Below are 12,297 nucleotides of genomic sequence, written 5' to 3' on the forward strand. Positions count from 1 at the left end.
TCGGGCTGCTAGTAGTCACACATATCTTATGCTGACCTGCCGACGGACGTCATTGGATAAAACGAAGCTAACAAGCATGCTCGGCAGAACAACCACCTTCCCGAAGCCGCAAGTGCGGGCATGCGCCGATGGAGAAGCGATGTGCGGCGGGCCGCCTTCTGGGGAACACGTTGGGGCGTCCCCGGTGTTAAGAGATTTTAATGGGAATGGTTCATTCCTTTGCCCTCCTTTCTGGTGCTGGCAGCTATTCTACTTTTTATTTAATTGGGGCGTGTTTCCGGTTGTCTGGAACCGGTTTGCGTTGAGTTGAGCCTCTTTGTTACTTACTTCTACACTATCTCACCTACTAATAACCACTACTGCTACTACTACTCACTTACATACGTCATTGAATCTTTCTTTCATAACAGTCTTCAATCCACGCCAGGGTGACTGGCCTGGCATGTTCACAGAAGCCAGTGTAATCATAGCATACACATAACTTATCAAAGGAGATGGCGGACTCAAGCAACCCGACACACTCAGTTCAACAAGACTCACACAATGGAGAGGTCCGATCCGCAACCCCCCAGCGCACGACGCTGAGACAGCAGGTCGAGAGGCACATCACCGCAGCATCAGGGAAGCAAGTCGAAGAAAAGCAGACAGAGTCTTCACGGCACTCGTCCTCATCAGACGACAGCGACAGCAACTCAGAACACAGCGCAAGCGTCCTCCACGGCGTACGGAGCTCGAGGTCAAGATCCCTGTCGAGGACAGTATCTGAAGTCAGAGATGGCATCGAGAACAGACGAGACTTGGAACGCGGTGAAGAACTCGATCTCGAGAAGACGCCGACGACGAGAACTGCTCGAGACCCGAACCTCGTGACATGGGATGGTCCGAACGATCCTGGAAACCCAAAGCAATGGTCTATGAAGAGGAAATGGGCCGCAGTCTTCTGCAGTAAGCCAATTCTTGGTTACCAATCTGACGAGTACTAACAAGTGTACAGTATCATGCTTTACCCTGCTCTCGCCAGTCTCCTCATCCATGGTTGCACCCGCTCTGGAGGCCATCGGATCCGACCTCAACATCACAAGCTCCTTCGAGAAGGCCCTCGCCCTCTCCATCTTCGTCCTCGCCTACGCCGTAGGACCGCTAGCATGGGGTCCTCTCTCAGAACTCTACGGCCGTGTCATCGTCCTCCAGCTCACGAACCTATTCTACATGTTCTTCAACCTCGGATGCGGTCTCGCCCAGACAAAGAGCCAGATGATCGCCTTCCGCTTCCTCGCAGGCCTCGGCGGCTCAGCACCCCTAGCTATCGGTGGTGGCGTCCTAGGCGACTTATTCGAAGCAGAACAGCGCGGCAAGGCAATCAGCATCTACTCTCTCATGCCGCTCTTGGGCCCGGCCATCGGCCCCATCGCCGGCGGCTTCATCACCCAGAACACGACGTGGCGCTGGATCTTCTACAGCACCACCATCCTCACAGCCGTCATCCAGTCCATCGGCTTCTTCGTCCTGCAGGAGACCTTCGCGCCTGTGCTCCTTACACGGAGGAAGAAGCGTCTCATCAAGGAGACGGGCAACACGGCGCTGCACACCGACTTTGACCACCCAGACCGCACCATCGCGCGCACCCTCGGCATCGCCTTCACACGCCCCTTCCGCCTCCTCGGCACGCAGCCTCTGGTCCAGTGCCTCGCTCTCTACATGATGTACCTCTACGGGCTCATGTACCTCGTGCTCTCGACCTTCCCCACCCTCTGGACGGTCGAGTACGGCGAATCCGTCGGCATCAGTGGCCTCAACTACATCTCCCTCGGCCTCGGCTTCTTCATCGGCGCGCAGACGTGCGCCCCGCTCCAGGACCGCATCTACGCCGCACTCAAGCGCCGCTACGTTCCCGACGGAGGACCGGGACGCCCCGAGTTCCGCGTGCCGATGATGATCCCCGGCGCCGTGCTTGTGCCAATGGGTCTTATTATCTACGGCTGGACGTCGCAGTACCACACGCATTGGATCTGGCCCAACATTGGCGCGACGCTGTTCAGCGCCGGCGTGATTATCGGGTTCCAGTGTATCCAGGGCTTCTTGGTCGATACGTACACGCGGTATGCTGCTAGTGCCGTCGCGGCGGCGACGGTGTTGAGAAGCTTGGCTGGGTTTGGGTTCCCGTTGTTTGCGCCGAGTTTGTATAACAAGTTGGATTATGGTTGGGGCAATACGTTGCTCGCGCTGTTGGGTGTTGTTATCGGGTGGCCTGGCCCGCTGTTGCTTTGGAAGTTTGGACCGAGGTTGAGAAAGAAGAGTCAGTACGCTGCGGGCTGAGTGATACCCATTGGAGTTGAAACATTTGCAGAGCCATGACATAGACTGATACCTGTAGCCTTTGCTATCGTTAACGTATTTAATTACCTTACCCTATTTTTCATCTTCCAAGACTATTGTGTATAGCCAACCCAGGAATTCACCGCTGAGCGGTCAGACAGCAAACAGATACAAGCGCTGTTCATAACGGACTTCGAGTATGACTGAGTCTGCCTATATTCAATATTATTTGAGCCTGGAAACAACTGCCCACGATTTGAGAGCCCCATTTTGCTGCATCTTAATGACCGGTATCCTATTGTGTCAACCACTTCGGAGGTCCTCGACCGAGAGGTGGGACTAGGCATCTTTCTCGACAAAGATGACATTGGGATAGGCCCCATGTCTACAAGTCAGAGCATTGCGGAGGACATGAACCGGAGAGAGAAAAAGCACCAGAACATGGGAGAGACATCCACAGAGAAGGCAGTCTTGGTGAACGTGGTGGCCAAGGCTATCAGAAGATTCGAGATTGAGGACCTGGTCTGAATCCCACAGGTATGTACCTAAGGTGGACCGCGATGATCCGGCGATCCGGCGGTCCGGCGATGGAAGCCGGCCATCAGCTTGTGACAGAGAGCCTCCGCGTCGGGCCGGGCGACGGATGCAATGCACAGGCTGAGCCGCTGACTCAACAAGCCGAAGATACGAGCTCGTCGGTTGCCCAGATTTCTGAACAGCCGATTTCATACCGGTCATTAGGATGGCGAAGAGGCTTCGAGGTTCGATAACGCTCAAAGGTGTAGATCATTCATGAGTCTCTTAAAATCACAGGCTTTTATGTTCAGGCTCTTCACTTTCAAGGAAGGCCAAGCGACAGTTGTTAGACTTTGTCAGCTTCGAGGCAAGTTTGCCTCATGGACTACAGTGACGTAGGAGTTAGCAACTCGAAGGATCGTACGACGAGTGGGTTTGAATAATGTCAAGTTTTCTCTAAGCGAAGCTTGAGGCATTCGCTTGTGACCTCCCATGAAGTTGAGGCATCTGGGGGATCGAAAGGCCAAAGCCAAGGACTGATCCGTTCTAACCGAGAAGAGTTGTCGGGATGTGGGCGGGCGCAGTCGAAAAAAAAAAAAAAGCTCTACCAAAAAGCAACGAGAGCATAGCCCATGCTATTGCAAGACTGACTCGTAAACGACCCCTTTTGCGCCCCCTTTCAGGCCCCCTTCCATGCAACTTTAGTGTACCTTCAGGGCCTGTTGAAAGGTTCTCGGAATGTGGGTGGCGTTCCGCACCGTAATAGGAAAACTTTGTGCGGTTATTCCAGCAATTGCTTCACTTACACGATTAGGCTCAGGCCTGACCCAACAAACAAGCATTCAGACCCGCTTAGCAACCTGTTTTATAGACTTCTTAAGTTCTTATAGGCGCCCTCATCCGCGCGGTTGCCAAGAAATGCTTAGCTGATGGATTTGACAGACGATCGTTCCAGGGCCATGCCTGTTAAGCCTCCATGAAGTCACTATACGGGCTTCCCGAGTCTTCCACCACGTAGTGGACTGACTGGTTCAACGGTCTTGACCGGCTACTTCGTGGGAATGGGGAAGCGATCATAGGGGACGAGTAGAATAATAATAAAAGGGTCGGGAGACTCTCGCCCCGTAGATTCATGTTCACAGCCTTTTCACTCTCACTTCGACCGTAACAAGGACTTCAAGCCAATACATTCGTTCATCAAAACTCATTGCAATTCCCGAGATGCACTCCACTCTTTCAACAGGCTTGACGGGCCTTGCCGCCTTGGCATCAGTTGTCTCCGCGTTTCCTTTCAAGCTGGCCGAAACTGCAAACTGCGCAGCTGTAAGCGGTACATTCGAAATCGAGAACTATAAGCTCTATCCCGAAAATCTGGATTGGGACCCTATTCACTGCAAGCTCTATATAAGGTATGGTTGCATTGCAACCCTCCGACGTCCGATCTTGTCACATCTCATATCCTAATCTGGTCGTCCAAACTTTAGTGCCAACTTCAACTCTACAGTCCTCGTCTACGATCCGTACGAGGCAACCTACGACATCCTCTCTTTCGACGGCATCACTGGCGTAGACCCTTACCACGTATCCGGCATCGACTATGATGCGACAACTCAGTCCATTCTCATTTCCGCCAACAGCGGAGAACCCTTTGTTACTTCCGGCTCGAACATGACCGGCGGGAACAAGGTCATTCGCTGGGATACCAACACAAACTCCGCCGCGTACACGGTCGACCTGGCAGACTTCACGTCCAAGCTGGCAATCAGCAACTCAACCGGCGGAGGATACCAAGACTTTGCAGAGGACAAGGAGGGCAACACCTACGTCCCCTCGGTCTTCCACGTTCCCGCCATCGCCAAAATCACCAAGGACGGCGAACTGTCGAGCTGGTACATTGGTGAGCCGAGCTCGTCCAGCAAGTACATGTACCTCGGCATCATCTTCCACGAGGCCTCCAACAAGCTCGTCATCACCGCACCCTACCTCGGCACCTTCCTCTCCTTCGACGTCGGCTCGTCCAGCCCGGCGCCCACTAACGTCAGCATGACTTGGCCCGCGGACGGCTCCTACACCGCCAGCGACCTCGAGTGCGACGGTCTGCTGAACCCGGCCCGCTACAACCACGATGTCCTGCTTTGCTCTGAGAACGGGCTACAGGCCATCACCCTCTGGGCGTCCAAGGATGGCTTCGCTTCGGTGGAGTACATTGGCAAGGTTATGGACAACTCGACGACTGATATTGCGACGTGGGGATCACCGACTGCTACCGTGCAGATCCAAAACAGCATTTACATCTCGCACGAGTACTTCCACGATCTCAACGAGTTTGATGTCGCTGGTAACCGGTCGACTTTCCCGTTTGTGGATGCCACTGCCGACTTTGACAAGTTGGTTCTGGCTGCTGGCTACAACGTCACGGACTGCTAGAAGTAATGCAGGGGGTTTGCTGTAGTTTAGAAATGTCCCGTGGGTTTGTACCATGATATAAGAAGAAAAATATTATCGAGAAACTTGGATTACTGTGCCTACATGCTCTAGGTTTACCTCTTTCTTGACATGTTTGCAATTAGGATGTCGCACCATCGCTCAGCTTCATCTCCTCGGCCAGCCGAGCGATAGAGGTCGATGAGGTTTCGGATGGCTCTTAGTGATTGGTGCTTGTCTCGTCTCTGAAAATGCTCGGCTGCATGCTCATATGCCTTGCACCCATACGCGACAGCCTCGTCAACTGCGCCAGTCTGATAGCATAGCCTAGCCATGACTTCGTAGTGAGAGAGCTCCAAAAGAAGCCATGGCCTCTCGGGATTACCTTTGTTGTCTTGAATCAGAGAGTGGGCGCGTGCCAGTGCTTCCTTTGCCAGCTCATACTCTTGGCCCCATGAGTAGATTCCGGCTACAACTGAGAGACATTCGCACGAGCTTTGGTAATTCCCCTCTGCAAAGTGTGCTTCGCTGGCTGCAGTGTACTTGGATAGGAGCTCGCCAAACTGGCTTACGTCTGTCTCACCCGGATTGTCGAGAACATTTGACGTCGAGCCGAGAGCCAATGCTACCACTCTGTTCAGGATTCCCTGTTGTCCTCTGAGAAGCTTAACGCTACTGCCAGCCATCATGCTGAGAGTCGTAGCACGGAGTTCAAGTGACAGGCACCTAAACCTGCCCCAAACAAGAGCAAGGGGGTGTTGAGGACCCAATATCGTTTCGTGCATTTTATGGATGAAAGCAACTACAGGGTCGGATATCCTAGGCCCAAGTTGCATGGTGCGGTAGGACAGGATGTAAAAGAGGAGCGGATCTTGCTCTTTTATGGAGTGGCCGAGTGAATCGAGGCTGTTGTTCAAGGCGCGAAAAGCAGCCTCCAGCTTGTTCGTCCACAATAGGGTAATTGCATTATCCAAATCGGTGCGCATCTCAATGACTCGCAACTGACCGAACTCATCGTCGAATCCATGTATCATGTCCTCCTCTATTGCCCACCCACCCTCCAGACCCCCTTCAAAATAGCCCTTAAAGATCCGTAGCATCTCTTCAGGTAGCCGTACTTCAGGGGGGCCACTTATGAAAGCGGGAAGTTCAAGAGATGGCGAGGGTGTTCGGCAGATTATGTCAAGGCCTGCATTAGCGGGAGTTTGAGCGGAGGTACGAAGCTTGTGGCGCAAATCGGGACGTCTCTCCAAATAACGCGCTACTCTTTCCCAATGGACTCGCTGGTTTCGAATGTAGAAGTCCGTTTTCTTTCCCATGGTTTCGCGCTCTCGCTTAAGCTGGGCTATGTACAAAACTTCGGACTCCTTGAGCTTCTTTTCGAGGCCCCAACTACGAAGTCGAGTCTTGTACATTCTCTCACTTCGGATATCGTTAGCTCCTAGCTAGTTACGTTTGCAGTGCTTTCAGGCTGAGCTCACGTGGCATTGAGGCTATAATCACGCTCCATAATCTGCTTGACCTGCTTCAACGGCCTTCTATCGTCCTGGTAGAGTTTGGTAATGATAGAACGGTGGCAGTCCCAGACTTCGTCTGTGGCGTAAGTGATCCTTGTGATCAACGGTATTTCAACATTGCGTGGGGTATCCATAGTGTGGTAGGCAAGCCAAGTATTGTATCGTGACTCGATAGTAGCTGCGAATCAAGCGTAGTTGATTTCTTGACAGGAGTCAGTCGTCTTCGCTTGGTGTTTGCAGGGAACGAGCAAGGAACAGTCGTAGAATCACTCCCTCGGCAGAGTGAGGTCGCCGTGGCGTTCGTATGCAAGCTACTAAAGGTTATTTGGGCGCTTGTTCGGTAGCCAAGGACAAAAGGACTTCGCAGATCTGATCGAAGGCGCGGTGGAATTGTAGTGGTTATCAATCGTTGGGAGAGCACTTCAACGTTGGCCGTGTATCTCATCACATTTGGCATGATTCTGCATGATTCTGCATGGTTGGACTTCATCCTGGTCACTTCAATGGTGTATCGCTCCATATCAGACCGGAGGGTCCCACTCGGCCCGAGGTGCCAACGGGCCTTCTTCCTCAATTTGGGTGACCAGTTCCCAGATAGACATTAACACTACTAGTCAACTGGCACTTTCTAATTCCTGTAGATGCTTTCGCGTAACTGACTGTACATTTTTCTCTTCCCCAAACTGTCATTATTCCTGTTCATTTAATCCATGATCTCGTTTTCCTGGGGCGGGCAGGTCTCTTCAATGTATGTGCACCCCTGTAACCAACATCCTCAACTTCAGGTGGTGATTCCATCGCCCTTCCAAATATGGCACATTTCATTGGTTTAGAACAAAAAGACTTCGCATTGATAAGTGGAACTCGGATATAGACCCCGGTCATGCATGTTCATCCCAAATTCAAATCGGTCATCTATCTGCTAGCCTGATTTCATCACTTACAAGAAAGATCTTGGACTGCAACCTGCTCCCACAAATTACAACCTCTTCTAGCCCCAGGGAAGCTCCTAATTTAGACTTAAAACCGGCGGGTCTTGTCCGGGCTGACGTGAGAAACATTATCTGCCTTGCCGCATGCGTGATACCCTCGTTTACTGGGGGCCAAGTACCACAGCCTTCTTCTGTGTTACGGGTAATGATACGTGTACCGCCTTTTTTCCATGAATGCGCCAGCCTGCGGTCCAACTTCCGCGTTTTGATACGCTGTGAGTTCAAGAAGGATGAAATAGATGCAGGACTGGGGGTACAAACGTTCAGCTGGGTCGATCTTTACTCCTGGAGGAAGCAGTTCTGTCGCAGAACGTCCGAAAATGGCGAGCCTGATTGTGACGAGGCAAGGTTGCGGAGTATCTATTGAGCCCCTGGCGTTCAATTTGATGTCAACATGGACATGAATAACATTATGTATCCTGCTGATCACGTAATTCCCACGGATTGGCCATTAACCTTAGGCATTTGAAAGCCACAGGCAACACTGGAGCAGGAGTGCTTTCTCTTGCAGAACGGAAGCTGCCAATGTTATTTGGGCCGAGCCTCGTCACCCATGCAAAGTATTTCAAATAGTCTTGATCGACCTCGGCGCCGTGAATGATGGAACAGGCTTCCACATAATCCAAAGGTGCGCCCTTTTCTCGTCTTTCTGGACTTCTACTCCTTCTTGTTTTCGACTTATTGTTGTGTAACAAGCTACAACGCTCCCACAACAACAGTAGCCCAGCAAATATCACGCTGCCGTGCCAATGGTAGCTGCACAAACTTACAGTACCCTTGAGGTAGACCCTCGTCGACCGGAGGCCGGAGCCGGACTTGAAGTACATCATGATCAAAGAGTAAATGCCTGGGATACCGAGAGCCGGTACCTTCAACGAACGTCGGACATATACCAGAAGCAGGATCAACAGGGCTACGACCAGCCCATTTCTCAGCAACATGACGACTCAACAACCAAGCCTGAGCGGAAAAATACCATCTGTGGCCTTTCGCGGCGAGTATTTATCATACTGCTGGCTGTCAGCCTGGTAATACTTATCGGCGCCATCGCTGGTGGTGTTGCTGGAGGTGTGCTTAGTCGTCGGAGTACTGCTAAGAGCTCTTCACGCTGCATCCTCAATACGTCAAGACTTGCAGCAGCTAACCGAACAAGCGGTGGAATCGATCAAAGAACGGTTTTCTTCCAAGATGCTACCGGGGCACTGATTGCGCGAATCCTACGCGAACCTTCAACGAAGTGGGCGACCACTAATCTTACACTCAAGTTCCAATCCACAACCGACGCTATCAGTATTCCTCACGGTGCTCCGATGGCAGCGGTAGCCTGCGCAGGGTACGGTTGTGGCGAGACGAGATTGTTTTACATCGGAACCGATGGCATCATACACGACGTTAAGGAAGGCGAGAGTACTCAATGGAACTCTGGTGGTTCGGTCGTTGGTGCCAGGCTGGGCCCTATGCCCGGTTCACAACTTGCGGCAACGTTCACCCAACGACTCCCAGACGAAAATGAGCGAAAGGAGAGCAACGCCGAACGACAAAACCGGCTCATCGCTTACCAAGGGCTGAATGGGAAAGTATATGTCGCCAACGACACCAACACATACGCCAACCCACAGCCACTAGAATTCATGCCCAACTGGACAACCAATACGAGCCTTGCCATCATTGCACAATTCGGTGGCGCGGTGCTTGACGAAGCCAGTCTAGTAGCAAAGGGTCCGGGGACGGTAGATTCAGAGGTCAGCATGATAGAGGCCAGACTCGACTTAGAGACCAAGTCGTGGGTCAAAGGTAAATTAAAACCTTACGACTGATGCGTTGACTTTCACTCATCAAGATATGGCTGATATCTGACTCTGTGTTCATAGAACCTGTCGTAATAGACAATATCCCCCCAGTCCCAAGATTCAGTATCACCGACCGCGACCCCTCAATTCGCTGTCACGATGCGAAACAACTGGCTAGACACCGTCTATCTGTCTCTAAACTCCGACGGAACAATGGCTAGCCGGATCATAGGCCAGCACAATGAGACAATGAGCCAGATCACACTCGAAAAGTCTGGAGGAAATCTTGCAAAATTTTCGGCTATTGCAACATCGATGGACGGGCACCTCTACGGTATTGTCGACGATACGATACGGGAGTACTCTTTTGATACGTCCGATGCGTCTATCTTACATCTCGACGGAATTATCTATGACTGTTCGGCAAACAAATCTTCTTAGTCGAATATCTATGACCAGGTACATGTCATCGCATATCTCAGCTTCGGGTCGGGGGTTAGCACTATGGGGATGGAAGTAGATATGATTTAACTAGAAGTAAACAGTGATATTCAAGCGGATAGGGAAAGTTTAGAGTTATCTATGTAGCTTGTAGAGACTAGCAGACAGATCAAGAGGTTATACACTAGTTCTTGAAGTGGAAGTAAAGTGTTCACTTGGTCCGGGCTCTAGGTGATTAATGTAATGCATGATGTATTCTTGATGTCGAAAAAGTCCTCGCCGGGAGACTTGACGCACTAAACGCTGTCTGCCGCTGCGTTTGAATCCATTGATCATGCAATCAGTACTACTACCGACTTCAATCAAGCCGCAAACACCGACTTCATCCGCCTCCAACACTCGCTCTTCACAGCAGTATGCTCATCAGTCGTCCTCAATACCGCGTCGCGATTCTCTACAGCCCTGCGCAGCAAGTACGCCAAGCATTCACTCATGGTGCCCCAAGTTGAGCACTTGAACACTGCCGGGCTTTCCATTCCTGCACTCTTTGTCTGCAGCAACGAGAAGCTGACTTGGTCCGACATACCGTGAAGCTGACCAAACGATATCGGAACGGTGGGCATGCCGTTCTTGACACGGTCTTGGTGCAGCTTCAAGGAGGCGAAAAGACTGTCCTTGTTATGACTGGCCAAGAACAGATCGACTGACGGGAAGGCCTTTGATGTACCAAACTCGCCAATGCTACGCTTTACAGCCCCTTGGGAGATGTAGTTGTACGCGTGGTCGGTGTCTTCCTTTGTGTCGTGAATCATTGACCTATTGTCGGAGAGGATATAGGCTCCCCTAACCAGCTTGAGTCCGAGGGTGAATCCATCCTTGGCAGCTTCGGTAAGGTGGTTCGTGACGTTATCGGGCGTGTGCTTGAGGTAGGCCTGGTAGGTGTTGTAGATGGACGCAACTTCATCCGTGTTGAAGCGACGCATGAGCTCGAGCGTCACCCTGTCGATGGTCTTCTGAAAGTGAGTTGATTCGGCATCGACGATGATCTTAATACCCCTCTGCTTGCATATTGTCGCAATCTCGATCAAAGCATCTTGCATTTGCTGTGGCGGAAGCTCATTGTTTGCGAATGAGGTCGTCACGGCACGACCGGCACCAGTCAGCCTGAAACCTGGTTAGTACCCTTGACCTCATTTTGTATGAGAGTAGAATATCTTACTTGATGGCAAGATAATCACCCTCCTCAATCTGCGCAGCAGTCTCAAGGGTGCCCTTCTTCCACGACTCGATATCCTCGTCAAATCCATTCGCCGACGCACCAACAAGCTTCCCATGCTCAACAGAAGACTGCGTCAAGTGATCAAACACAGTCTCCTTGGCATACGTGAGAATCACCCCCCTGAACCCCAAATCCTTGAGACTCTGCACACACGCCTTGGTCTCCTGCGGCGTCTCGCCGGTGCAAAACTGGTCATAAAACGTCCTCCGCAAAATCTTGTGCAAGACGGGGTTGCGGTCGACGTCGAACAAGATTGTCCGCCCCGGCTTGGCAAGGAAGGATAAGGTTTTGAGTGCGGGGATCAGGAGGAAGCGGTTGGAGGAGATTGTGGTGACGAGGAGGGACCGCAGGAGCGTGCCCGTCGGCATGCCGGACAACGGGAACCCATCGACGGGCTTCCTCTTTGCCTTTGTTGGCGTCAGAGCTGGCTTCAACGTCAAGGGAGTTGTGTCGTTTATTGCGGCGTGTGGTGAGTTGGCGGCGCCGAGAGACTGTCTTGGCTTTGTCGGCTTCCCGTAGGCGCGCTTATCCGAGCTGACGGCTATCGTGGTACCCCACGGTCGCCTGGCGGCGAAGAGTCCCAATGAGGACTTCATCTTTTGAGTAGGGGCACGGTTGTGTCTCTAATTATGGTGTGATGAAGGAATTGATGGCTGCAGGGTTACGAAGAGAGTACTTTGAGTTGTGAAGAGATATACCCATGGATTTGGTATCTAAGTAGGAGAGAACGGCATGAGGGTTGCTCTAAATGCCCAACCTCTATCGCACCGGATCGTGCCGTTTCGGAGCTATGCCCATCCAAACACCACCGCAACTAGTCTAGTATACGTCCGATCCCCGGAACCAGGTGCATGGTGATCCCAGTGTACGAGCGATTACGCTTCGGTCTTGGACCCCTATGGCGAAGAGAGTGATTCGCTGACACTCCAGAAACTCTATGCCAGTCCGCAAGTTCGGGCGTCCATGATACTCGACGGCCATAACGGCATCAAAGCCAACTGGCTATCAGATACATGTGTCGT

At 51.9% G+C, this 12,297-nt stretch overlaps 3 protein-coding genes across 3 annotated transcripts; 2 read left to right on the forward strand and 1 right to left on the reverse strand.

Moving 5' to 3' along the window:
* Positions 1 to 494: 494 nt before the first annotated feature.
* Positions 495 to 2,316, forward strand: N0V96_007292 (uncharacterized protein; the record flags this gene model as incomplete). Its single annotated transcript, XM_065757983.1, has 2 exons — positions 495 to 945; positions 995 to 2,316. 2 exons carry the CDS (start codon positions 495 to 497, stop codon positions 2,314 to 2,316), a joined length of 1,773 nt encoding a protein of 590 aa, XP_065613506.1.
* Positions 2,317 to 4,053: 1,737 nt separating this feature from the next.
* On the forward strand, positions 4,054 to 5,259 carry N0V96_007293 (uncharacterized protein; the record flags this gene model as incomplete). The annotated part of the gene is made up of 2 exons (XM_053191429.2): positions 4,054 to 4,241; positions 4,317 to 5,259. The coding sequence occupies 2 exons, from the start codon at positions 4,054 to 4,056 to the stop codon at positions 5,257 to 5,259; spliced, it is 1,131 nt and encodes a 376-aa protein (XP_053050991.2).
* A 5,099-nt stretch (positions 5,260 to 10,358) lies between these two features.
* PUT1_4 (proline dehydrogenase) lies at positions 10,359 to 11,871 on the reverse strand (the record flags this gene model as incomplete). Its single annotated transcript, XM_053191432.2, has 2 exons — positions 10,359 to 11,160; positions 11,216 to 11,871. 2 exons carry the CDS (start codon positions 11,869 to 11,871, stop codon positions 10,359 to 10,361), a joined length of 1,458 nt encoding a protein of 485 aa, XP_053050994.1.
* Between the last annotated feature and the right edge of the window lie 426 nt (positions 11,872 to 12,297).

The sequence above is a fragment of the Colletotrichum fioriniae genome (assembly GCF_027942845.1).
Source record: "Colletotrichum fioriniae strain IMI 355084 chromosome Unknown scaffold_8, whole genome shotgun sequence".
In the NCBI taxonomy this organism is placed as follows: domain Eukaryota; kingdom Fungi; phylum Ascomycota; class Sordariomycetes; order Glomerellales; family Glomerellaceae; genus Colletotrichum; species Colletotrichum fioriniae.